Here is a 26976-nt window from a genome sequence, read left to right on the forward strand (position 1 = left end):
ACGTTTTACGTCAGCGCGTCAGCCTCCAGTGCCCCCATCCCCACAAAAGGCCAGCACCCCCTCCGCAGCTGTGTTCATACGTTCTAAGCCCGTGTTCCCCAGGGGCACCCCTGCGTAAGGCAGCCTGCCTCTGAGGGAAAAATCACTGCCAGAGGGGCTGTGCAGCCTGTGCGGCCATCTCTGCTGTACCCCTGCTGCGGCCTCCTGGCCGAAAACGGGGTGGGCAGGGGGAGCCAGGCAGCCCGGCTGCCCCGGCACTGCTGCAGGGCACAGGCACGGAAGGAAAGGGGCTCGTTTCCCCCCGGATATCGCCTACCCCAATGCAACCCGTGATGAGGCGCTTGAAATGATCCTTCCGGCGCTTGTCTGCCACCTTCTGCAGCGCTGGGTTCAGCAGCTTTGAATCAAACTGCTCCAAGGAGTCCTTCTGGATGTCCGGGATCTGCTCCATCACGGCCTTCAGCTCAGCATAGCGAGGGCGCTGCAGGGAGAAACGTGGGCAATGCAGCTGCCATCCCCGGGGGCCGTTAGCTCCTCCGCCCCAACCCAAGCGGGTGTGGGATTCGTCTCCCACCGCTCCCCAGCCAACCCCGCGTCCCGACAAAGAGCAGCTTCTCACCAAGGCCTCGTAGATCTGGAACGCCAGGTGGACGAGAGCGGCCATGCAGCCGTCGTGCTGCCCGTGCGTCTGCAGGCCCTTCAGCACGCCGGTGAAAAACCAGGACACGGCGTCGGGCAGCAGGTTCCCTGAAAGCACCTGGGGGAGAGGCACTGTCAGCACGGAAGGACACTGGCGGCCGACTGCCTTTCTGCAGCAGCTCAGCCGTCCCAAAGGAGAGGGGTCCCGGGGTGAAGCAGCCGTGCTTCTCGCTGCGTTCGCAGCTTCCTCCCCTCATCCTGCCAGAACCAATCCCCTCTTCCTCCCGTATGTACCTGTTTGAGCAGCGGCCAGCAAAGCTGGGTTGTGGTTCTTTGGCAGGACAAGGTGTCTTTCCAGGAGAGGGACGTATAGGCAGTGACCAGCAGAGCAGTGCAAACATCCTGAAAAGGAGTCGGAGAAGTAAAGGGTCAGGAGCTGTTTCCCACCTCTGTGATTTGAACCAGAAGGGACACATGGGCTCCTGGGACAGCTCTGGGAGATTTTACAGAGGAAAAAGCCGCTGCTGTGTCAAATCCTTCCTCGTGAGAACAGGAGTAGGATGGAGGCAGAGCCAGGGAGCGCCTAGGGGGCTGAATGCCCTGTGCCTCTCCTGTAGAAGAGCTGAAACACCGTAGCTGAACGTTATGCTGGATCCCAAGCCCCCAGTGTTTTGCGTGGCTTCTGCCACAATTAACAGAGCCCCTACAAAACGAGTAGGTTCTGGAGAGAGGTTTCCCGTGCAGGGGAATGCTGAAGCAGACGATCTCTGCAGCAAGGTCTGGCTGCGCCACAGAGAAGCGTGACGGAGCGCAGAGAAAGGGCGGTGGCGGTCAGAGCAGGAGCTCTTACCTCCTGCTGCGTCAGACACTTTCCAAGCTCGGTGAGCTCTGCGCTGGCAGGAGGAGCCACCTCTGTGGCCATTGCTTCATCGTCTGCAGAGGAGGGAAAAGCAACGCTGTGAACACGGCCTCCCGAGGACTGAGGAAGACATAGCAAGGACTGAGCTCTCGGGAGCACCGCACATCCCACTCTTCTCCTCAGCCCTCCCCTTGGTGCCGTAAGGATCAGCTGCTCCAGCAGCACACACCCTGCGGCACGTTCACGCCTAGGCGAGACTGGGATTTTCTGTGGCCCCCAAGCACATCAGGCTGAAGGCTGTGCACCACACCAATACCACTCAGGCACAGCTTCCGGCAGCAGGCCAGTCTCCCCTTTTAAGTGACAGGAAAAGGGCTTGCACACACCAAGGGGGTGGGAAGGCAAAGGTGGGCAGTTACTCACCATCTCCCTCTGCAGCAACAGCAGAGTTATGCTCAGCGCCTTTCTTAGAAACACAGCAAACGGCTGCAAAAACAATTGTAGGTGAGAGGAGCAGAACAGGCAAGGTGTTAGCTCAGAACATGCAGAGATTATCCTGCATACTCTGATGGGATCAGAGCTGCTCCACGCTCCCCCCAGCTCTCTCTCCTAGACCTTTCTCCTCACACAGTATCTGAAGACTCTGACAGCACAACGTAAAAGGCCAAACGCTGCACTAACTGGAAGGCTGAAACACCTCGCTCACAGCATCCTCCCACAGTGGAACCTGCTGCATGGTGACTGCTTCACATTACTAAGAACGTGCAAAAATCATTTGAAGCCTAAAGCCTGTAAAGAGCAGCATTTTAAGGCAACAAGGCTGACAAAGAAGGGAGGTACGAGGTTGAGGACCTGTAAACTCTACAGGAGTGGAGTTAATTTTCCCAGCCTATCTGCTCAAAGCCACACTGGCAGAAAGATATTAAAGAAAGGGAACACAGAGAAGGGAGACTGCTTGTGGGAAGGGACTCTTCCCTTCTGCCTGCAGCAAAACTGCTCTAGACTCAGCTTCCGAAGGAGGACTGGACTCCTACGGGGGGACAGTGCCAGAAGCATGGAGCCCTGACTGCTAACAAAATGAAAAAGAAAACAAACAAACAAACAATAAATAAAACTTTTTTCTGAAGGTTTTATATTGATCTCTTACTGGGTTTTAGATGAGATGTTGACAGGGTTAACTGTCTCACACATGGCTTTGTAGGATTACATTAATTGCTACTGGCCATGGAGGTTAGTTTTTACTGCAAGCTAGAAATCCCGTAGTCCTTTCCAGGGCAAACCTCCCACACATGCCAGCGGACCTAGCTTGATTTCACTTACTGATGAGATCCATGACTTCTCGGGTCAGCAGCCTGACCAACTGCTCCTCAAGCATCTCCTGAGACTCTGGGTTGTCATCTGCAGCATCGTCCTCGCTGCGGAGAACAGGTTTTAGTGTGAAGGGAGCCAGAGTCTAAGAGCATCCCCTCCGCCCAAGTCAGTCACCATCAGGACAAACAGGGAGCTAGCCCTGGGTCCCACTAAGCCCACCGCTCCCTCAGCACCGTGGGGAGCGCTGAGGTGCAATTGTGGCAAGGGGCAGGAGGGGTTAAGCAACCTGCTCACCAGCATGCGGTAGCAAGTCCGAGAGCAAAACAGAGAGCTGTGAACTCGAGTCAGAGCCCCAGAAGCACCAGCATTTTCCACCTCTCTACCGACAAGGCTGTTTCGTGAGCAAAGGGCCACGTCAAAGACCAAAGCTCCACCCCGCTCCCCATTCCCCACTACCAGTGCTCATCAAGGGGTGCTTACCAGAGCATGCTTCGCTGGTTGATCACTTGCCATTTCTGAGACAACCTCTGTTTAAGACCAAGACAAAAGAGAAGATTCAAAACCTTCCCAAGGAGCCACCCTGGACACACTGCAAAGAGGCCCAGGTGCCACTCTCACTCGCAAGCAGCAATAGCTGCCTAAGGAAGCAAAATAAGAGCTTCAAACACAGCTCTCGTTTTGAATGGGACAAGAACTGCGCCAAACTGTGCCAAAGAACCGTAAAGACATTGGTGGCTGCACTGGCTCGAAGAATCCAAGTGAGCTGTCAGAACAAGTGTGGGGGGACAGGCAAAAGTCCCCCTCAAAAACTCTCAGTGCTGAAGGTTTGAGGATCTGACAACCACGGGTTTGAATTCACAGCAAGGGGTGCTGTGGGACAATCAGGCTTCAATGAACCTCAAAATCCTCTCCCCCTCCCCCAACAGCATAAAAATCAGTTAGTGTCAAGGCTCTGCCCTTGTCTCTGCTGGCTTTGGAGAGACACGGAAGCTCTCACAAACTGCTGCCAGCTGCGACAAGGAGTCTGGGCTGCGAAGGAACAGAACAATGTCTTCTTACCATGTGCAGATAGGTGAAGAGTGGTCCCAGCATGGGGCAGACAAGGGTTTCATAGTATTCCGGAGGGCAGGAGAGTACCAAGGGCTTCACAAACACACCTGCACAGCGCGCTTAAGGAAGAGACGCAGCACACGTGGCCAGCTGCTACACTGCTGGACGCAGCCCACTCCACCGGGTGGCCAAGCGACAGCATGCGGGGCTCCTCCTAGAGGAGCTGTTCCTGCTCATGCCCTCGTAGGCTCACACCTCTGCCACACCAGGTGTACCCCTGTTTGCCTACCCCGCCAGTCAACTTTCCTTGGCCTGACCATACTTCAAACAACGCTAGGAAGCCACCAAGCTTTCAGTTTACATGCTTGAAGCCCCCCTAGCTGACCTGAGACAGTGAGGGAAGGATACGGAGCATGGGACGCAGCCTGTAATCAGGAATGTTGTTGAGATTGATGAAAGCTGAGCTGAGGAGTTGGGTGGCAAGACCCTCAACGGTGTAGAAATCCTGCTGCATGGAAGGGCCTGCATTGCCCAGGATGTGGAAACTGCAAGGAAAAACAAATTAGACGCAACCGTGCCAGATAACAGGTACCATGCACCTGACCTGGAAAGGCTGCAAGAACTATCAACCTGAGATTACGGAGTTGCCGTGCACTTAAAGAAACATTACAGAGGAATTTTAGCATAGTATCTGTCTGTTTTGGGATAGCTGCAGAGAGAGGGTCCATAAACTGAGCATTTAAGCAGTACAATGCATTTTCAAGTGCTGATGTATCAATAACAATTAAAAAGGGCAAAGAGACAAACTAGGCCAAGCGCTCCAATCCAACTACCCTGTTGCGGAAGAGCTAAAAAGCAGACCCCCATTTTGAGCACTTTCTCCAGTGAGCGTGTACCGTGTGTGTGGTAGGTTAAACCACCAGTGTAGCTCACCACTGCACCTGGTACTTGGTTATTACAGGATACAGCGCACACAAAAAGCCCAAGTCTGGAAGTCAGCACCAGCAACAGCCCACTGCTCCAGCTACGCAATGTAGGATTGTGGGGGGGATATCTGGTGCTCTTACCAGTTGTCGTAGAGGGTACAAAAGAAACCCTGCATCCTTTCTAAGACTGTTTTGTAAACAGGAGAGTCATAAAGCTCCAGCAGAGGCTGAGGGAGACCTGTGGAAAAGAATAAACTTCAGCTACATTAAGGAGAGCACAGCGCACCCCTCAGAGCACGTTGGGCAGGCCCCAGCCAGGCCTGGAAGCACTCAGCAAGACAACATGCAGCCCCGCGGGGAGAGGGGCAGCAACCCCAGAGCCGAGCCTCCCTGCAGAGGTCAGCCCAGCTCAGACTGGTTGTACCAATGCAGAGGTGTTCACGCTAGGGTTGGTATAGCCCCCTCATTCCTCCACAGCAAAACTTACTGGAGCTATCAAACCCACTCAGAAGCAGAGCCGACAGTTCTGCAGCTCACCTAACAGCCTGTCCCTTCTGGCCTGTATTCATCTCTGTCAGCACATGTATTACTTACTGCTGAACTGCAAAATTAATAAGCTTAGAGCCCCAGGGCTTTCCATCTCTTCTCTATGTGCACAGGGCACAGACAGAGTTTATAGGTCACAGAAAACAGATAAAGGAAGCATCTCCTCGTTTTACAGACAGGAAACAGAGATAAGAAAGACAAAGCAACTTCCCCAAAGTCTTTCGCTCAGGCAAAACCTGCAGTTAAACCCCAGTTTCTGGAGTCATGGTTCATACTTTTGCCCACAAGACATTTACGCTAAGCTGGAAAGGCTTCTGTGTTCACAAGCTCAAGCCTATTTTAAGGAAGTTCCAAAAGTCTCTTCTTAATAAATGACAGGACCGTGTAGCAGGACTTGGCTCCTACCCCGGACAGGTTTCTGCACCAGCACTCACAGTTCCTGTTTGAGCACTAACTCTACTCAAAGGCAGACAAGTAAAACAGCTCCAGTCCCTCCAGCGTGAAATGCCATGTTGAACAGAACCCCACCCAGCTGGGTTAAGCAGTTTGGTATGGTAGAGTACCCTTCATTTCGTGCAGAAGAAACAGAAATAGATCTGTCTGAGACCAATAACTTATTTAACTTCTTCCTTTTAGCAGGTTCAAAGCAGAGCTGAGCTGCAAATACTGCGAGGAAGCTGGCTCTCCAGCCCCTCTTCGCTTCCACCGCTAGTGGAAGTGGACCACTACCTCATACACCTTTGAAGACCCTGCCCACACATTCCTGAAGAGCAGCTCCTTACCTAGGATGGCATTCTTCTCCACCTCCAGCATGTCTAGAGCCTTTGCAAATGTTTCCCCCAGCTTAGCCACCATCTCTGGCATGTAGAGATTGTTGTGAGTCCTGAAATAGAAGAGTACTTGGTTTATATTCATGTGGCTCGCCCCCTCTTGCCCTTGACAGTGGGATCCTCTCCTTCAGCTTGTGAACAGCTCCTCTGAGGCAGACGATGAGGAAGGTGAGACCAAGCACGTGTGCATGGGATCCCCCTTCCCCACCTGCAAAAATATTGGGGAAGCTCACCCGACAGAGACATGGAGTGATTCCACCTCATGTCCTGAATCTCCTGGCTGCCCCTTCTACTTGTTTCAGTCCACCCCACCCCTCGCAAGCACTGGCAGTAAGAACTCCCAGCAGTTCTCCAGCTGATGCTGGCAACAGCTTGGCCAAAGGGATCAGAGAACGTATTTTAAAAACTGACAAGACACGGATTCTGTAATCTCGAAAGATCTTCGGCACCTGAGGCCCCTGCGGAGGGAGGGGCTGTTTCAGCTCCAAAATACACACACTGCCCCCCAGGGATGGGTCACAGTCCCCAGAATGGCAGGCGGCATCGGAGGGACTCTGGGGAGAACATCAGCCTGATGCAGGTGTTGCTGGTGGCAGACACACGCGCCCCCTGGACAAGGCATCCAGCTGGGAACAGCTCCGCAGCACCAGGAGGCGGCCACGGTCAGCTCTCCGAGAGGGACACCAATTCGGCCACGGGTGGCTGGCTCTTGCCATCCAGGCCAAAATGGGCCCCCTCTTAGCCAGGGCACTGACGCTCAGAGCTGGACTCGGCAGGGGGTGTCTCTCTCACCTACCTCTCTCCTTTGAGACCTCAGACCTCCACTCTGGGTGTCGCCAGCTGCACACAGCACAAATCCTGCAGCCTCCTCCAAAACTGCAATGCCATTGTACCTGCTGCTAGAGGTGATCAAGGGCAACTCAGTATCTCTCCCTAGAGCAGCGTTTCCCAAAGCAGGGGGGTACATGGGAATGGCTGGGGGAAGGGAGCGCAGACAGACCTCAGTATGTTCTCCAGAGTCTCAGCTTTCACTCATGTCTTAATGATTTTTTTGGTTTATTTTTATTTTTTGGAAGGTGTCTGTTCACAGTCCTGGCAACCCCGATGCAGCGATAGCTGCCTGCGTTAGCTTCGAAACAGCAACTCTCCCGTTTCTCTCTGCAAGTGTTCAATACTTCCCCGCTCACTGCATGTGAGGAAGGCAAGTATTTAAGCCTCATAAGAGCTACACAAATCACTCCTTTGCCGCTCATACTCTCATTCTGGGCTGGGTCTCAAAGCAGGCAACGGTCCTCAAAGGGGACAGAAGCTGGTTTTACTTTCTCAGGAGAGGCCATGGATTAGCCCCGCTTCCAAAAGTTTGGATAATGCTGTTCCAGTGGCTCAGAGAACTGTGCATTTCTGCTTGAGGCTATCCTGAAACCTCGCTATTACAATCACCTCTCGTACGTCTCCTGCCTGCTCCATGCCAACATTGGCTTTGCCTCATGCTAAGCAGAAGGGCAGTGAGGCAAACCCAAGGCCTGTGGTATTGTGGGGTGAACCCTGAAACCTCACTGCTCTAACCCCCACAGGATGGGTCAGACAGTCACATCCTGAAGCTGTGGTCATGGTCCTTAGCTGTTTCAGAGTCCCTGAGGCATTTTCTCAAGTTTGACAGTTGGGAGGGCAGATATTCACTCGTAGGCCAATCTCCCTCACTATTTCAGCCACGTCCCAGTGGTAATAGAGAGACAATGTCTCAGTTGCTCCCCCTGGGAGTTAAAAAAGCATCCAACAGCCCTTGTACACGATGAAGATCTAGTCCCTAGGCATGGTCCAGCTGAGACTCTCATCACTGAGCAGCGTTCCTGGGCATCCCACAAACAAGAAAGCATGGAAAAAAAGAATTGAGAGATGTTTACACTTTAAGCAAAGGATATAATACTTGAGGAAGTATATTTTCAGAAAGGGTCACAGCTCTGCTGGAAAGAGTGTCTGATGCCTACAGGTGTGGGCTTGGAGGCCAGAAGATGAGTCCTTTAGGACCGTCCATGCCTGAAGCGTCTTGACCCAGACCTGGAGCTGTCTACACTGAAAATGCTACAGCATCCATGTCTACCCGACAGTTCTTTCACCAGCATTAATCCCTTGACAATGTCAGCATCTCATCAAGAGCAGTTCCAGAAAAGCCTTTGTCTGTGCAAAGTATTTTGCTGCGCCTGATCAGTCCACTTGTATTTAAAAAAAAAAAAAGCCACAAGCAAATCCGAACACAATAAAGGTGCTGTGCCAATCAGTCCATGCAGCTAGCTGTTGGCTCCAAAAGTGCCCTCGTCTAGAGGCAAGATAACATTGGTGGCTGGAGATTGCTATTTGGGGTTTACACCCAGGAGAGAACAATTTTAGCCAGAAGCTAGAAAGCAGCTGGGTGAAATGAGGTACCACAGAGAGCAGGAGAGTCATCGTTCAAAAAGCTGCAAGCAGTGATTAGCAAAGCAACCTCAAAATCATTCAGTAAATAGAGCTCCTGAAACAAATGCGGCCAGGCAGAAAAAGATAGGCTGGCAGGGAACACACCGTGCTGTCTCTGCCACTCAAAACTATTTTTCTTATCATTTGGACTCCCCCTCATTCAGCTTGGCTCTCTGGTCTCATCCATAAGCTCCTTATCTTGGCAAGGACCCATCAGCTTAGCAACTTCCACTGTTTCCGCCCGCAACCACAGCAGAAAAATGCCACGCAACGTCCAGAGGGCAGCACACCCAACTGCTTGGCTTGCCAAGTGCCCTTTTTTGCACACTGCTGCCTGACGCGGAGTTCAGTTCAGCTGCTCAGGGGGATCTGTGCAGCTGCTGCTCGCGGATTTGCTTGCACAGCAACCAACGCCACCTGCGAAGGACTTCCACATCTGCTTCCTGCAGAAGCACGAAAGCAACACGGGGCCTGGCTTGCCCCTGCAGGGCTGCCTGCTGGCACACGGCTAAGAGAAGCATCCGTCCCCAGCGCAACCAGGTTGCTGAAGGTATCCTCACGCAGGCTGCTTTCCAGCCTGCCAGCCCTCCTTCTACCTCTGTGCTTGTCTGCGGACACGCCGCTACAGATTCCCTATTCTCTCGTGCAATCCGTATTAGAGGGCCTGAGGAAGCAACACATGGAAGAGGCACTCAAAGCCAGCAAAGAGCGCACTAGAAACGCCATAGCACCATCTCCAGCTTCTCCACAAAGACGTGAGCATCATCAGCATTTACAGGGAACGAGTTTGCAGCTGTCACGTGGAAAGGCCTCTGTGTCCAGCAGCTGCCAGGAAAGGAATCGAGTGGAGGATCTCTCGCTCTCCATACCTCAGACGTAGGTTCCTGTTGGAGCACCGAGCCTTCAGAAAAGCCTGGACACCTCAGAGTGAGATACAAGCCACTTCATGTATGCTACCAAGTGCTCAGAAAAATCCTAAAAAGCCTTTAGTTTGCAGTGGAAAAGCTTGAACACCACAGATGTGTTACGACAAAAAACAGCAAGGGAGCCTCCTTGTTTGTGTTGATGGGGAAGTGCTAGACTAGAACACTGCTTATGCATTTTCCTGGAAGAGGTAACCAGCAGACACGGAGTTTCTGCTTCTTTACAGGTAGCGCAGTGGAAGTTTGACAGAAAAGAGTGGCTGACAATAGTTTCCTAAGCTTGTTGCAACAGGGATATCTAATGTTTTTAATAACGCGTGAGTTCTGGCAGGAAGACAACTCTACTCTACCCAACCTGCCCCAAAAGTTCACCCCTCGGATATTTCCTTCATGATGAACGGCAAAACCACCTCAAGCACAGCTCATCTGCACCACAGCCATAACCAGGGAGGCGCAGCCCCGCCCACAGGCCAAAGAAGCACCCGATGGGCCACAAGGAGCTTTGAGAGGAGAAGCACTGCTAGAGCGGGCCAAGACAGCGTGTGCTTGTCCTACCAGTCCAGCACGGTGCTTCTCACCGGAAGCAGCACAATCTTCACCGGTGACTACCAAACATACCTGACTAGACAGCACGAGTAAAAGGGCAACACTGGCAAGACCCCACTGTCAGCAGTCACCCTGAAATGAACTCCTCATCTGTAAGTGTAGGAACGGTGTTATACAAGATCCCCCTTTTCTACCGGATTTTTCTCCCTCCTCTGGCTGCCCTAGACGTGTACGCCACCAGGGATGTGCAGAGAGGCACAGCAGGGTAGCAACAGCCTGAGAGTATGCATCCACTGGCTTCGATAGCAGGCAGTGCTTCAGGAAGCTGACAGTCATATTCAGCAAAACCAGCTTAATTTAACACTGAAGAGAGAACAACGCAAACAGGATGCGATGAGAGCTGGGACTGCCCCGGTGGTGACTGGAGAGGTGGCCTGGTAGGGGCTGAGGGCAGAGCAGAGATGTTAGTCGAGAAACGATTAACTGTGTGGCAGATTTATAGCAGTGGAGGTGGGGGAAGCAATCCCAGCCCAAGCTCCCATTGGCTTTGATGGACACTTGTAGGCCAGGCCAATGGGTGTTCAGAAGGCTCCAGTTTCCCCAGTGCCATTCCCCACTGTGAACAGTCAGGAACAGCACTTGGGCACCTGCACCAGCCTGTGTTCCCACTGGCTTCGCTGGGGGAACATGCTCCGAGCATACCAAGTATCTATAAGGTTTAGCTTTCAGAGACTCTTAAGGCAACATAAATGATTTCGAGTCAACTCGACCCACCTTATGAGAGCAAGCAAGTTGTCAAAAAGCTTCAGGACCTGCTCAGTGCAGGGGTTGCGGTAGATTGGAGCTCCACTGGGCATGAACCCAACCAGGAATCCTCCAGCTTTCGCCTCTTCCATGGCGGCAGGCCAACGAGCTCGCTTCACAACTCCCAGAATGGTGTACACACAAAAGCTTATCTGCAGCAAGAGACGTGAGCAGAGTGTTATCAGCCAAAGCACGACCTGAATAAATAGGTATCCAGAGAAACCCACCATCACCCCATCTCAAAAGGAAGACTCTAGTGAGTCTAACTAGGAACAAACTCTGGTGGGTTTGTTACCAAGAAAATGCAGCAAACTATTGCGCTACTACTTTCCATCACCTTCAGGGACCCTCAGCCATGGCAGGACGGCCTAGGATCTCATTATTAGATAAAACATCAATGCATACAGTCTAATGTGTATTCAAGCAACCAGGCAGGTTCCCCTCTAAAATGCTCAACACCACCAGTCCTTCATCTCCTTCACGTACTGGGACAGATGTGGACATGGGCAATGACACAGTGGTCAAACTGCATTAGCATCACATCACAAGCGCAGCTCCGTGCAGCATTTCAGCAGACCTAGTGACAGCAGCTCCATTTGCAGTCTGTCCAAGAAGTGAAGACATCTCGCAAGCAACTTTAACAATGTGAATGTCCTCGGGTGAATTTTAGTTGTATTCCATGCTGCAGTCTCAGCATGACGCTTTCCATACTGCCTGGCTCAAAAAGCACAACTCAGCACACCGTATTTCCAAAAATCACGTAAACCGATGGCTTTTCCAAAACCAAACTCTGCCACACAAAAGAGTAGGGAATAGAGTGCTTTACTGTGCTGAATAATCTATATTGCATGGCCTACATGCTCACCGGAGAGGCAAAAACCTGCCTGTTACTCTGCCATCAGAAAAACCTACTGATCCAAACACTAAAAAAAAAAAAGAGATGACTGGGAGAGATCTCGTGTAACCACGACAGAAGTGCAGGATGCAAGGAGGCGAGGCCCTCTCTCTAAGGATTGCGCTTCTCCTAGTAATGATACTCACTCTAGAGCGGTTCAGGCCACTAGGATCTTCCAAGACTGGATCAGCAATTTTGTTATCTGCGCCCACGTAGGAGATAAAGGCTTCAGGATCTGAGAGGACTCTAACAGCAAAAGACAAGGGAATTATTATTTGTACCAGGGTACTTTGAACAGAGCTTTGCACTGGCCAATAAACATCTTAAAAATACAGAACAGGCTAGAGAGGTTGGCTAGCACTCCACATTGTACTTGAGAAAATGAGAAAAAAAAACAAACAGCTGAGGTGTGGATGTTCTCCAAGCATCTTCAGTCCTCTGAAGATGCTTGGGCCATAAGAACCCAAGATGTTTAAATCTCTTATAAAGACAGCATTGTTGGGGAAAACTCTTGTGCATGCCCAGCTGTCCAGGGCCACAGAAAAAGCTCAGCTCCCTAGCTTCTACTGGAGATGAGCAAAGGTCTTTTCTCACTTGCTGCAAATGCTTTGAGTATGCCGTGAAGCGTTCTTCCTTGCCGGGAAGAGTTAAACAACTCTTACCAAGGTTCTACAAGTTTCTAGCAAGGTTCAACAAACAGCACTTGGACTTGAGCTGGCAATTTCTGAATGGCAGAGCTATGATCACAATGACTGCCCAGAGCCCAGGTGTCACTAGACACCACCCCACCCCCTTTTTGGGTACACTCCCTCCTGGGCTTCACACCACCTCTGGAACACGTCCAGCTCAAAGCTCAGAGCAGCGACCCATACCTCTGCATCTCTGCGGAGAGCCACAAGCCAGCAACGGGGGCCATGAGCTCCTCCAGGAAAGCCTTCTGCCGCTCGTAGTCCTTGAACTGGTTGCTGATGAGGACGAGGGCCTCCATAAGTGCACACTTCTCCATCTGGGTCAGGAGTAGCTCGTTGGAGAGCAGCTGCTTTACGTGGTTGTACAACATCTCAAAGTTTGGCTGGAAAACACATCCAAGTGGAAGAGCGTCACCATTTGGTGCGGAGGAAAACCACTGGGGAGAACAGGGGTGGGAACTGGGGCGTACTGCACTATCCAAAACAGCTGGAGAAGCACGTCTAAGTTTTTTTCCACATAACCATCTCCTTTTCAGACTCAAGTTCCTCTGAATGTTCAGTCTAAAAAACAACCTCTTTTCTTCCCTGCCCTTCTGTCATAATCCCGCATCCAGTCTACTTTAGTCTCCAAAAGGACTGAAGTATGCAGAGGACACCTCTCTCTTCTAGGCAATCATTTCCCTTACAGTAGGGTCACACCTCAAAATAGTTCTGGTCCTTTTACTTAGTCACAGAAAGTACCTTGCTCTTTTGGCTAAGTGCCAGACTTAGGACTCTTCCATCTCTTTGCTTACAAACTAGGTTAATAATGATTCACATGGTCAACACTATCTCCATGGAAATGGTTGAGTTTCTTCCCTACCCACTCCAGTTGCAACCAAGTCTTCCTGTAATTTTGCGTGAGTATCAGAAATCATTTTGCTGCAGCAAAGTCATCAAGATATTTTGGGAGCAACTCTGGGCCCTTGGCTCTTCCAGGGAGAATATTTGGTTGGCCATTGTCAAGAGGGAGATGTAGTTCAGGGACCAGTACAGGGGGAAAGAGAAAAACCCACTAACTCTTGGTAGCTAGTGCAGAATGCAGACTAGAACTCCTAAACTACCTTAATCAGCATCCTCAAGAACTCTGCTTAAACAAACTAGCAATTCCCTCTCGTGCTTCTGTAACTCTAGAGCCACCTAAAATAAATGCCAATAAAAGGAAGGAGCTCAAGAGGTATTCATGCTGCGTGCAGGCTACTTAATTCAGCAAAATCAAACAGAACACCAGATCGTGGATTTCAAAAGTAAAGAATGTCTGTATTTTCTAGTCTCCTCAAGCTAATCCAGAAACAGTCTCCTCTTGCTCCTTCATTCTTTTAAGTAACAGAAGAAAGCCTGGAGATTAGTCATTGCTAATGTCTTCAGCTAAGGAATCAACTGAGACTACCACAAGTGACAAAAGAGAAAATCAGCAAACAATTCCCTCAAAATGAATCTAGTGCTGCTTGTTTCCTCCTCCTCATCCATTTTGGATTTAACTCATGACTTTACAATTCAACTTTCCGTCAGAAAAAAATTTTGGAGGGTGGCAAGGGGTGGTGGGGCAGGACGAAGGAAATAAAACACTTTGTCATTTGTGCAGCAGGAACGTTTCCCTGAAGAAAAACAGAGGCCGTAGGCATGGGAAAGATCCCATAAAATCCAGCTGAAATTGAGACAAGACTCTTTGTGACAGAGCTGCATTTACGTACCAGGACAAGATGAGGGTAATCCCGACACATCTTTATGATTGAGGAGCATGCATGCCTTCTCACATTTTTCACTGCTCGAGTTCTAGGAGCCTGGACAGACATAACAAACTTCAATGCAACAAAACGAAAGTTCAGACAAATGCAGGGTATCATCAAGACACAAATGCATTACATACACTTTTCTGCACTGTTGAGTACACATCAGAACACCCCCCAACATTACACACCCCAACCAGCTACGCAACAACCAATTTCCTCTGGAAAGCAACCCAAGGAACCTACATTTGGACAAGCTGTGCTCCCGGAGCGACGCTGTGGATCTTACTGACTATATCAAGACTCCAAGCATTCCCTAGGTAGCTGGCAGCTTTACAGCCATTGTTCACTGCCACAGATACCAACCCCTGAAGACTACCCGCAGCTAATGAATATATTTCACCCTCAGGAGGGCCAGCATAGGCTTGGGACCAAGTGCACTGGCCTCAGACCATGCCTGTGGCCTTCTACGTTTGTGAGCCAAAGCCTATTAGGCTATGTCAATCAAGAGATCAGTTATGTTTAGACTCCTCAGCTCTTTCCAGGAGCAGGGCTATACTTGAAAAGCTTACTAAAGCAGTCTTCAGACTCAGCATGCTCTTAAATAAAACATAATTTGATCCAACTGTTACAGAGTATTAGAGAATAATTCAGACGTACCTTACTTTCTTCTACAACTTCAAAGGTAACTGAAGCAAACAGCTGTGAGAAAAAGGAAGAAAAATCCAAAAGCCCATGTCATTTGTTAATATCCAGCAGTCACAGGCGTTTTGAGCTCAAGGAACAGATCATAAGACTTTGGTGCAAATTCATTAACGTCAGTTAACACCTGACTAAGTTGAAAGATGAATCATAAGCACAGAGAGGCCTTGAAATGAAACATGGTGCTTGTTGGCCAGAGTGCACTCAATGTTAAGATTTAAGGCTGGAAACTGCAAAATTTGTGTTATTTGACATTGTTTCTCCTTGAACAAGACTCAAACTGTTTTACCATCATTAACACGGAAGACAGTCTTTCCCTGACAGGAATGTTGAGAGAATAAACTACTGCAGCTTAGTACATGGGCCTTGCTCCAAAGCCTACCTGATTTTAGCATGGTCTGCAAGTACCTACCTTGGAAAGTACTTGTGGTAGGTATTCTGGTCGGTAAGTGACAAATGGGAAGAGAGCAGAGACATTGGTGAGCACACAGGACAGGATGAGAGGATCCTTTGTTTCAAAATTAAGGACAAGCTGCAGGAGATCTATGCCGTCATTCACCGGGATTTCCTACAGGAGCAGGGAAGGGGAAGGAGGAGGAAAGAAAAAAAAGGAAGCAACGCTCAGGACTTCAGCCTGTAGCACGCACCCTAGAACTCTTAGAGCTAGACTGAGTTGCTGCTGCTAAGATATCAGGCTTCTCAGCTGAAGACCGCTTATCTTAAAGCAGAAAGAAAAGCAGCAGAAACCTCGGTTTACCTGCGTGCTCTGTGCACTTGCTGAGGAAGGAAGACAGCAGCATTGCCATTGCTGCTAGGGCAGTCTTACATGTCAATCTGAAATCCCAGTATTGCTTCTACCTCTGAGGAAGGCAAGTTTCCTCTCTCTCAGTTTGGATTCCAATTCTCCTTTTCACTGTCCAACAGATTGCATGCTTAACCAACTATACATCAACCCACGTAATTACTTTACTGTGATTAGAATTAGTGTGAGCAGCCTAACCTGACAAAAATCAAGCCAGTCTACATGAGGCTAAGAAGAAAAAATGCTCTCCCGATTTGCCTACTGTTGCACAAACAGCAGAGAAAAATTTCATCAGATCTTCTGATCTCCCACGCCCTGAGCACGAGTCTTTCTCACTCAGATAAAAGCACAGAAAATGAAAAGAAAAAACAGGTCAAATCAGAGGATGATTAAAATGAATAAATGTAGGAAATTTCTGCTTAAGCAGGTCTCTAGCAAGGCACTGTCAAACCATGTCATCTGAGCACTCTCCTGTGACCTCTCCTACCATCCAGGACCAAAAAATGTCTGACAGAATAAGCCAATATGAGACTGATTCCACCTAAAGAAGGGGTCAGTATTCAGGAGAAACACTCACCAAACAATCTTTTTTTTTTTTTTCCCCCCACATGGGAGTGAATGGTAACTACAAAGTTTTCAAGGACAGCAGAGGTGAAAAAACCACACATGTCAACCCAAAAGAAGCCAGGAGAGCAGGTAAGAGCATCTGGTACACATACGTCTTTATCCAGGGTTCGAAACATCTGGCTGATGACGCTCTCTGAGAAGAAGGTCATGGCATCCCACTGCACAAAGGATGGGGAGAAGATGGAGCAGAGACCTTCACCTGTCTTAGCTGAAAGGAAGAGAACATTGGAGCTCTCACCGCGCTCCTCCCCTCGCACACAACACCAGGCTGATAAGCTCCCACGCCGCAACATCTCAGCACTCCCAAGTACTTTAGTCACAAAGCTCTCCCTATAGATGCCTAGCAGGGATGCACTGGAAGCAATTAAGGTACTTCTTTGTGACTTGCATTATTTATGTCAAGGATCCTGAGACACAGGTCTGATCTTTGAGGTACTCTAACGAGCAACATCAACAAATCACAGAAGGGAAAAGAAAAGGAAGGACCGCATGCCCAGACTCAGCACTGCAGGCAAGACTGCCCTCAGCGTGACTTTGCAGAGCACCAAGTGGCCCTCCTTCAGAGGAGGGCAGCCAGGTGACTAACAGAGGGGTTTGCCAGTCAAGCACAACTTCCCTCAACAAAAATAACGTTACAGATTAAGGCCCGCGTAATTGTAAAATTCTATCAGAGGGAAGACACACCTGCTTTGCAGAGGAGGAGCTTTCTTGCTCACCATGAGCTCTACAGTAGCTATTCCATAGGTATACAGCAAAGGATATATATTTTTTTGTTTGCTTTTGTTTTCAACTTGCAAAGACTTTGAAAGCCTGAAAACCTAGTGTAATCTCTTGGCTCCCCCTCACAAAATAAAAAAGGGCACAGAAGTTCCATCTTGACTTGAATTAAAAACCAAATCCTTATTTTTCTTTTTAGATAACTTACAGTTCATGGGTCCAGTATCAACAGGAGCTGTGAGCTGGTACTTCAGCCATTCACCAGCCATTTGGAAGCCAGTTCGAGGGTCCAGACGACAAGCCATCCTCATCACCTCCCCTTGCTGGGCTCGGAAAGCTGCAGCAAAAAGAATCAGATGCCATGCAACGAGCTGATGCTACCAATGCTACCTCACCAAAGCTCACCTGCATCTTTGCAGACCTGGGAACATTTTGGACTGTTGTTCCAGCAATAGCTGTGTATTAATCTCAAATAGACAGTGAGTAAACAAGCTATAACAGGATGCACGTTTTTTGGAAGAGATATAAATGGACTAAAAAATGGTGGGTTAACATAAAAACAATTAAAATGCAATATGAATTATAAAAATTACTCTAAACCAAGATTTAATAAAATTGAGCTTCCGTTTTTCATTTTAAAAAATCTTTAAACTATACATGTTTGCTGTTACAAAGCACCTCGAGATACTGAGATATAAAACCCAGCATTAGGTAACTATCACTTCCCACAGCTAAACACACTTTTTCCAGTTTATTCAACTTTACCCAGTTAAGTGACAGGCTGAGAAGCTAATGCTAAAAAAAGAACCAAAAAACTACCACCCCAAACCAGCAAGTCTTGTTTTCATTTCCAAAGATATGAACAAAAGCAAAGTCAAAACAAGAAATTTCATCTGTTCCAAAATATTCCAGGACATGACCACAGAAAAGAAACAGCTCTACTGATTACAGATGCAACTTACATCGTTTAAAAGAGATGTTCGACCAAATAGTTTTATTTTGAATTTCACACCAATTTTATTTTCTCATATCCATAATACCTTCAAGACCATTTAACTCCCTAACACTATTTCACATTTTGTCTTTGTGCATTTAGCTTTTTGATTTCCACACAGATTTATTATAAGGAAAGCAAACAACCTAATAAGCAACACAAAAAATGCAACGCTCAAAATCTTCAAAAGTAACAGTAAAAAGCAAGCAGTTATTAAGAACATCCTCTCAGCCACCAAGTACCTAACTACACCAGCCAGTGAGAGCCAACCTCATTTGTAGAAAGTAAAGTACAGAAAGAAAGCAAATATGAAATTATTAAAAATCCAGGTTTGCCTGCTTGCTGGTTTAAGATCATGATTAAGATCAGCTATTTTAATTGCTCGGTCACACAGTTGGTACTGAACCAAAAGCTTCCTAGCAGGGCCAATACAGACTTTCTTTCTGGAATGACATACAAAGTCTTCTGTAAGCTGTTTTCCTCTCCTAGCCCGAGCAGGATTCCAGGCCCTTTCATTTCCTCATCTAGGTGATCAAGAGGGATATTTTCTTTGACACTAGGTAGCAAATGCTACTTGACCACTCACCTGGCCAGCAAGAAAAATAATTGGAAAGTATGATAGCAAAATAGTAAAATGAAACGCCTGAACTGCCACAGGAAAATCACAAATTCATTCAGCTCCAGGATTCAGGCTGAAAGAGTCAGGACATGACTGGAAGCTGCCAAATCAACACGGCAGTCTCCAAACTCAGCCAGCAACCGAACGTAAGAGGAAAGGCACACACAACAGCATCCGCATGGGGTGAGGGCAACTTACAGTTGAAGAAGGCATTGAAGTCCTCATCGCTGTCAAAATCGAAGCGAGAGTATTCACAACTGGGGCTGTCTGCTTTAGAGGGAAAGCCCACCTAGAGACAGAGTGGACAACATCAGGAAGGAAGAGAAGTCGCCCATCAGATCTAACACCAGCTTCAAGGAGGCGAGGCTGAAGGAGCAGACAGTAAAATGCCAAGACAGAGCTGTTTGCTCAGCAGCCTGGAGATCACGTCTCTGGCACTCGCAACAGACGTTCCCACGTACCTTCACCAGGTTGGTCATAGACGCACGAAGGTACTTGGGGATCATCGCCAGCAACAAGGGGTCGCGAGACAGAACCTCGTGCCGAAAAAGGGCTCCCCACGTGATCTGAGTGGAGGATCGCAGAAACTGGGAGGGAAGAGAGGGAAAACGGGAACAGAGAAGGATTTCAGCACTGGAACCTCCACTGCTAAGCCTCCAGTGTTGCAATTAGAAGGTAAGAGCAGATTACACCGACTATTCAGCTGAGGCCAAGACACCCTGCAGGCTCAACCTAAACTTCCAGGAAGTCAAAAATCTCTCTAAATAAAAACCAGGGCTGAATGCAAATTCTGCATTAGATTCTCTACTCAGCACTTTTGTGTCAGGTACCATTCCTAATGGGGTGGTAATAGAGAAACCACTTCGTATTATTTCAGGTCTTCAGCTGAACTGAGAGATTTGAAAGCAATAACCGGCAGATGAAGTTCTGCAGTTTTATATAGGGTAGCTTAATTATGAATTCACACATTCTTACACAGACCTACACAAGACTTTCAGCCTTCTACATACCTGGCTGGGGTGGGTTGTGAAGGCTAAAAATGAGTCAAGGTATTTTCCAAAGTTGGCGGGTGTTTCCACATCAGAATCTGAGCCCTGTTAGAAAGACAAAGAATTTCAGAAAAAATACTGAACGTGTGTCATGCTGGGTTCACAAGTGCCATGTCTTTGGGTAAAGCAGGAGAACTTACACCCAAGGCCATAGGCTGTGAAGGAGCAGAGACAAAACCACAGAACACCAGTGAGTTTTTCCTGAAACCAGCAGCTAAAGGAGTAGCAAGTTCTGCTGACCAGCCTGGGGGTGCTGGACTCAAATCCTGACCTCATTACTTCGTTATGGACTAACAACTCCCAGTGCCTAACAGCAAGTGAAGTCCCTGTCACTGGAAGTAAGAACTCACCCTTTGCTGTCTATTCTTGTAAGGGATAAATTCTCAAAGATTTTTTTTTCTTTCCCTACCTGTGAGAATTTACTTTGCTCTATCACTTTACACAGGCAGGCTGCCTCAGTCTCCTCACGAGCAGCATCTCTCAGCAAGCCTGCCTTCCTTGCTCTAGAAGCACTGCGAGCCCTGTGCTGAATGAGGGGTGTGGGAATTCAGCAGTCAGCATCGCATCCAGTGTGCAATTTCATCTCAACATTGACACAAACAGTATTAAAAAGATCAACGGCAGGAACAAAAGCAGCGTTTCTTGTTTCTTAAGCTTGAGAGAATGTTGGTAGAAGAACAAACAGGTATACTCTTTGAGAACATCTCTGACGTTATATATGTATGTTACGAACACCTGTCTTCGAGATATTTTTAGTGGTAAAATTTAAAAAGCTTCCCACATGACTGATTGCCTCAAGTAGTTTTCCTGTAGTAATAGGCAGCAAGAAACTAAACAAGTTTCAGTAGGTTACAGAGGTTATTGGAGATGATTCTCGATGACAGCAGGGGCCTGAAATCGAGCAGGGTCCCTTCATTCTATGTTCCTATGACTTGGCAGGATACCGTTATCCTACCTGCAAGCAGAGTCATTTCTGCCTTTTCCAAATGGGTGGAGAACCTTAGGGCTGCCAATCGTGCAGAGAGAACCCTGGTCTCATGTCAGATCAGGGTTATCTCACCCCAAGCCCTAAAAGCTAGCCTTGCCAAGACTGCTGCTGGTATTAGTAGAGACTTACTAGCAACGCACACAGCTGGCTGCCCAACGCGCACAAAACTTGGCAAAGTCTCTTCAAGAAAACATAGTGCTTCTCCACCAGGCCTTCTCCATCTGCTGTTCTGGGTGTGAAGGGAATGAAAAAAACTGTTACTCATGCTGTAGGTAACTATCTTGTAGACAAAGAGAATACTAGAGCAATTAGGTTCTTTCATGGTGGGATTTTCTTTGCTTCTATCAAAAAACAAAACTTTATTGACATCTAAAACCTCCAAAATGGCTTCTTTCAGAGTCCCTCCTCATCAGTTTTAGACTAAAAGAGAAAGCTGGGGAAGCTGATATATTTATCCCACTTTGTCCTTCAAATATGGAATCTGAAAAAAAATGCAGTTTTTCAGGTTAAGGGAAAAAAAGGTTGTTTTTTTCTCTCCTAACCCAGTTCTAGCTTTCTGCAGTTGAGCAGCACTTTTTTTTTTTGGTAAATTACTTACAGAAAGCCATTGCTATGCAGTTTTATGTGAGACGACAGCAGCAAGATTGTACTCACTGGGCAGCAGAGAGAATGTAGTGCATGGCAACATCTCCAAACAAGACCATCAGAGGTTTCCGATCCTCCAGCTTCCCCTATGTATAAGAAAAGCCAAATGCCTCGATTAGAACACAACTACTTATTCCCATCTGCAAGTGAAGTTGGAAGATCCCCATTTGTTCTTCCATCTAGGGGAAGGTTTGCATTTCACAAATGATTTCAGTAAAAACTGTTATCCTCCCACCCCACAAAGAATAAAAAAAAAAAGTATTATTCCTTTCAAGAATTCTCCCACAGCAACCTTAGTTGTCAGTTTAAACTGAAAAATTGATCTTCAGACACTAGCTCTTCTTCATTGCAGTCTGGCTAGTTACTTAACGGCAGCTGATGAATACTCAGCCTTGACACTTAGCTGCCTGGGAACAGCTAGGGCAAATTACCTGTTCAGAACCTGCTGTCACTGCTCTGAGCTGCTTGATGACACAGCTAGGTGACGTATTTCCCACTTCCCAGTTGTAGGAAATGAAAAAAAAAAATGTTAATGGGGATCTCCCAAAGTTGTGAGAAGAGGCAAGCACGCAAGTTGGAGTGTTCCAACAATTGCTCCACGTGTTGTGCTGGCACGACATTCACTATAAATGTCGTTAACACAAAGCAGTCACATTTGAATGCTGTTGCCTTAAATACAAGAGTAAAGATACCGCTGTTCGGTCTGAAGAATTATATAGGAGAATAGAAGGAAAACAAAGAGGACTCAGGGTAGCTGAGGAAGAACTTACTTTCCTGCTGACAGCAATTAGGAGACACTCTGCTGCTCCTATTTGGAGCTCAGGCTCATTTAGGAGCAGACACAACATCTCCAAGAGCTTGCAGTTGTCTGCCGTGATGTGGCTCAGGGCCACCCAATCAATGTAGCCAGCCAGCGTGTTGAGTGCCGCTATCCCCACGCGGCAGTTTGCCTGGGCCTGCGAACAGAGGAGGCAAGAAGTCAGAGCCAAAGGGAAACACTAGTTCCCACCTAAAACTGCCCACCCCCTGGAAAAACACCATCATGAACTGCACTGAGAAAGTGAGGTGGCAGCAAAAGGGCCAAAGACCCCACGCTAAGGATGTCAGTTAAAGTCTTGGCATCTCTCCACTTGGGCATCTCTCACTTCTCTCTTCTCAGTAATTAGTATAATGAGTGAAAAAAAAACATCTGCAGGTAACAGACTCCGAAGTCTGGAAGAAGCTTGTTTCTACACAATCTTGGTTTTAAAAATGGCTAGTGCACTAATGCCTCCACAGCTCCACTCACCTTTGGTTCCTGAGCCAGATCGGTCTTCTGAAAAAGAAAACAAGGAATGGTAAGTGAGCAGCTACAGCACAAGCTTACTCCCAGCCGCGGCTGGACAGGCTTGTTCTCGAGAATGCAGCCAGAAGCAGCTTCACGGAACGGCTCCCTAGTGAAAGAGGATGCAGCAGTCTCCTGCTCAAGCCACTGCTACAGCCATCAGAACCACCTCCGCAGCCCCCTGGCAGGCGAGACAACAGAACTTTCAGTTGCAGGTTAAGCCACCGTTTCCTTCTCATCCAAAAGATGACACTCCAGTCAGCAGGCACCAGGGAGACACAGCGGACAAGAGGGAAAGGCATTTCAGTGCTTCCTGGAAGCTTCCAGGAAAGAAGCTTTTGACCTTTTAGAGTGTCTTACACCCAAGAGTCAGTCTCCGAAAGATGCTGGTGGCTTTTATCTACTGAGATTCATGTGCGAAAATGCTAAGCAATTTGTCTGGGGTTAGAATGGCAGCTGGAGAGAGTGCTGGGGCGAGAGCTCACAGCCTGACTCACAGTTGCAAACACTTAACAAGGCACCGCTTGCACCATCTTTTTACCTGACACGCAGTTTGAGGCCCTCAGAGAGGCAAGTGTTATTTGTTTTTCAGACGCAAAGACACCAGAAGCATTTCTTTCCGCTGCAAGGTTTTGGTTTGGAAACTGTCCGCTAATGTATTCAGCGCAGTTAGTTTAAGTCAATCTGTTTGGGTCCCAAATATTTAACAACTGAGCTACTATTGCAGAACTGCATACTTAGAAGCACTGCAGATTACGCGCCTGGGGAACTGTCCGTCGTCTCCCCCAGTCTCAGTGTGCAGGCAGGTAACTGAACACCCAACCCTCAGAATTTTCCCTGTGCACAAACATCCCAAAGATCTGCTAACCTGTGGAGTGGTGAGGGCTTCTTGTTCCTGGGGTGCTCCAACCTTGCCAATCAGAAAGATGCCACCGTTAGCAGAAGCAGCCACACTTCAGAACCTCAAGCACTGCAATTCAAACCTTACCTGGAAATGCATTTCAACCAGACTACAAAACGCACCAGGGCTTCCCACCCACCACCGTGAACTATGCAGAGAACTGTCTGCTCTACAGGAGAGGTTGTTCAGCCGATCAGTTTATTAGGAAAAGGAACAGAAGTCAGGTGAGGCATGTTTTTTTCATTTCTTCCCAGTTTCATTTCTAGTATAACTCTGGATTTCAATTCACAGGAAAAAAAAGGAAAAGAGATACACCTAAGCAGGTTATTTCTACATTGGTTTCTGAATTCTGCTTCACTCTCTCAAATCCACTTCCTTCTGACAAGTACAGACTGGGGCAGACATTTGCCTACACTATTGCATCTTGACCAAGCTGCACACCTCTGACAGTAGGTAAGAATTCTGGAAAAAAATATCTTTATGCAAAAAGGAAGAGCACTCCTCACCACACCGAGGCAGAAAAGGGCCTCCTGCCCTGAGCTCTAGGAGAAAAGGACCAGAGAGGCCCAGATGCAATGTGTGTGTCAACACAAACACGACTGCAGCAAACAACAGCAGATCTGAGCCCAGGGCGACATCACTTTACCACTGCCTGTTACATGAGCTACCCCAATCTACCTGTTCCTGCCACGACTACCCCTTGCTCTTGCTAAGCCGCACGCCCCTAGTGTCAGCCAGCTGAGCATGCCAGCAGTGCTCACGAGGCACGTGTCCACTCGAGCCATTTACCCTCCAAATCCGAACTATCAACGCTAAACCTGCCAGCCCTGTCACAGCAGATCCCTGCCCCACACCTACGGCAACGGGTTTCAGACAGTTTCTGCCCTTGCTTCCCAAGACGTGCGAGTTGCATGCCAGTTCCTAAATGCCTCCAAGCAGTGAGTGAACCTAATGAAAGGAGACGCTTACCATGCGCCTGTACTTGTTGACATTCTGCTGCAGGGCAGTCAGCAGGAAGCTGAAGATCTTCTCCATGTTCTGGGTGAGGGTTTGCTGGATATCTCGTCGCCGCTGGGTAGGCAGCGTTTGGAAAGTCACCACGTCCTCTGCCAAACGTAGGAGGATGAACATCACCAGTTCTGTCTGAGTTTCCTAATGTCCCAAAATGAAACACACTCCATGAGCACAGATAAAACGTTAAAATCCCTACAGATAAGCTCAGAGATGCAGAAAGTAATCATACATGAAGATACAAGCCACATTTTGGGAAAACAAAACAGAAGAAGGGCTCTCTCTCTGCTAAAACCATCTCCTAGAATAACTGACTCTTGCAGGTACTTTTTGAGTGCATCGTCAACCTGTCTCACCTGACCATGAGTTAGGCTTTCCTCAGAATTGTGGAAGACTGAAACCCACCCCACCAGCAAGTGGAAGAGAACAGACAGGTGTGGTTCATACCCCTTGCTTGGAGAGGGTATCCAGCTCCTTTAGCATATCAGGCCAGTGCTGAGGCCATTCACGCTTGATCATCTCCACCACGATGCGAGACAGAACATCCTTAATGTGACTTTCCTCCTCTAGAATACTTTGAGTTCCCTGCGAGAGAAGAGGGGCACGGTTACACAAGCACACAAACACCACACAACTGTAATTCTGTCACAGAATTGCCCAGTGATTGCAAATATTCTAAACGACAAATGAAAAAAAGAACACCACCAAACCCGAGAACAACAATATAGGGAAACTCCACATCTCAGCTACCTTGAGCGGGACTCCTACCCTCCCAAGCATCCACAGCTGGTGAACTCTAGGAACCGAAACGATTTTCCTCAAATGGAACTCACCCAGCCATGACAACAACCACAATTGTAAAGTAAACATGACTAAGATAACGGCTTTAGTATTCTTGCAAAGATAAAACATTTGCATTTACTGAAGGTCCTTCTAAGAAAGCAAAAGTAACTCACAGAAGCCTCGCAGCCTCCTGCCATGTGAGATGACATCACTGTTCTACAAGTGACCTGACTACAACATGAAATAAAACACTGCAACAACCAGGGATGCACAGCAAGAGAGTAACGAAATCCAGACTTGAATTCAGGTCCTCTGTGCTAATTAACTAGAGTCTTTTCACCTTTTTGCTCCCACTTTCTATCTCCAAGTGAAAGAATCATGCTTCAGAGACTAGAAAGTACTTACATTGGATATGAGACCCATGACATTGTTCTTTAGATAAACCTTTTCCAGGCGAGGCATATTGTTCCAGCGGAACCTGTTCAAAAGAGTTAGAAAGAAGAGAGGAAAGGAAGGACACCAAGTCAAAACGTTTATGAAGATCTCTGACTTGATTCTCACCGGACCACCACTTCTTTACCTAAACTAGATAGAATGAGACACTGGAGCCCAATGTCTCTGCCACTGCCCAATCGCTTAATGAAAAGGCTGAGTTAAAACTGCTGCTGGCAAATGGGCGTGCGCTGCTGAGGTCAACAGACACGAGAAGCAGCAGCAAAGCACAAAGCATCAGGTCTGTAGAGGCGACAGAGCGAGGAATCTCAGAACTGAACTAATACAAAGCCTCTTTGTTAGCGTGAGGCTAATGATAGAGAACACTGCCAAGGACCTACTTGTAACCCTGCGTGCCTGTTTACATCTTGCAGTGTCAACGTGGCTCAGAGCTTGGTGAATTAACCCTCCCAACCTGCCCGAAAGCCTTCTTCTCCTCAGAGGAGAAAGAAGGAGAAAAAGGAATAGCAAGTGGGCCATCAGCCATCCCCTGCTGCAGGACAGGCTCTCTGTGTGCCGAAACCTCCCCCTAGAGCCAGGAGGCACCGAAGGGGAGAGCAAGGACCAGCGGCTGGCTGGAAGCGGGCCGGCCCCCAGCCCTGGCGGAGCACCCTTACTTGACCACATGCTCCAGGATCTGCAGGCCGAAGTGCCGGACGATGGCCGTCTGCGTCTTCTCGGCCAGCTTCAGCCCGCAGGGCACGCAGATGGGACACTTCTCCTTGAACTCCTCGCAGAACTGCTCGGGGACACGGACAGACACACGGCGGGCGCTCAGTGGGGCCGTTCACCTCCCCCGGAGCCCAGCAACCCCCGGTGGGGACCCCCGCGACCCCCTCAGCACCTCGCAGCCTCCCCCCAGCCCCTCAGAGCCGCCCCCCCGCCCCTCAGAGCCGCCCCTCAGACCCTCAGAGCCGCCCCTCAGACCCTCAGAGCCGCCCCCCCAGCACCTCAGAGCCGCCCCCCAGCACCTCAGAGCCTCCCCCCCAGCACCTCAGAGCCTCCCCCCCAGCACCTCAGAGCCTCCCCCCCAGCACCTCAGAGCCTCCCCCCAGCACCTCAGAGCCGCCCCCCAGCACCT

At 48.6% G+C, this 26976-nt stretch overlaps 1 protein-coding gene across 5 annotated transcripts in view; it reads right to left on the bottom strand.

The window, feature by feature from the left end:
- Nucleotides 1–26976, bottom strand: part of XPO5 (exportin 5) — a 28002-nt gene that overhangs the window by 465 nt on the left and 561 nt on the right. For 2 of the 5 annotated variants that reach the window (XM_035555739.2, XM_050709404.1), the window contains exons 2-32: nt 26513–26634; nt 25809–25881; nt 25068–25205; nt 24579–24761; nt 23577–23618; nt 22673–22699; nt 22155–22340; nt 21394–21470; nt 20869–20968; nt 19713–19796; nt 19164–19289; nt 18901–18991; nt 17298–17426; nt 16465–16580; nt 15356–15511; nt 14902–14943; nt 14206–14313; nt 12656–12855; nt 11930–12029; nt 10859–11040; nt 6114–6214; nt 4927–5023; nt 4268–4404; nt 3869–3966; nt 3290–3336; nt 2819–2913; nt 1922–1984; nt 1490–1572; nt 934–1041; nt 620–757; nt 317–481 (exon numbers count right to left, since the gene is read on the bottom strand). In XM_035555739.2, coding sequence (XP_035411632.1) covers nt 317–481; nt 620–757; nt 934–1041; nt 1490–1572; nt 1922–1984; nt 2819–2913; nt 3290–3336; nt 3869–3966; nt 4268–4404; nt 4927–5023; nt 6114–6214; nt 10859–11040; nt 11930–12029; nt 12656–12855; nt 14206–14313; nt 14902–14943; nt 15356–15511; nt 16465–16580; nt 17298–17426; nt 18901–18991; nt 19164–19289; nt 19713–19796; nt 20869–20968; nt 21394–21470; nt 22155–22340; nt 22673–22699; nt 23577–23618; nt 24579–24761; nt 25068–25205; nt 25809–25881; nt 26513–26634 — 3414 coding nt within the window. The remainder of the gene's footprint in view (nt 1–316; nt 482–619; nt 758–933; nt 1042–1489; nt 1573–1921; nt 1985–2818; nt 2914–3289; nt 3337–3868; nt 3967–4267; nt 4405–4926; nt 5024–6113; nt 6215–10858; nt 11041–11929; nt 12030–12655; nt 12856–14205; nt 14314–14901; nt 14944–15355; nt 15512–16464; nt 16581–17297; nt 17427–18900; nt 18992–19163; nt 19290–19712; nt 19797–20868; nt 20969–21393; nt 21471–22154; nt 22341–22672; nt 22700–23576; nt 23619–24578; nt 24762–25067; nt 25206–25808; nt 25882–26512; nt 26635–26976) is intronic. The other 3 variants (XM_035555748.2, XM_035555765.2, XM_035555757.2) reach the window with 3 other exon arrangements.

The sequence above is a fragment of the Cygnus atratus genome, chromosome 3, assembly GCF_013377495.2.
Source record: "Cygnus atratus isolate AKBS03 ecotype Queensland, Australia chromosome 3, CAtr_DNAZoo_HiC_assembly, whole genome shotgun sequence".
Lineage (NCBI taxonomy): Eukaryota > Metazoa > Chordata > Aves > Anseriformes > Anatidae > Cygnus > Cygnus atratus.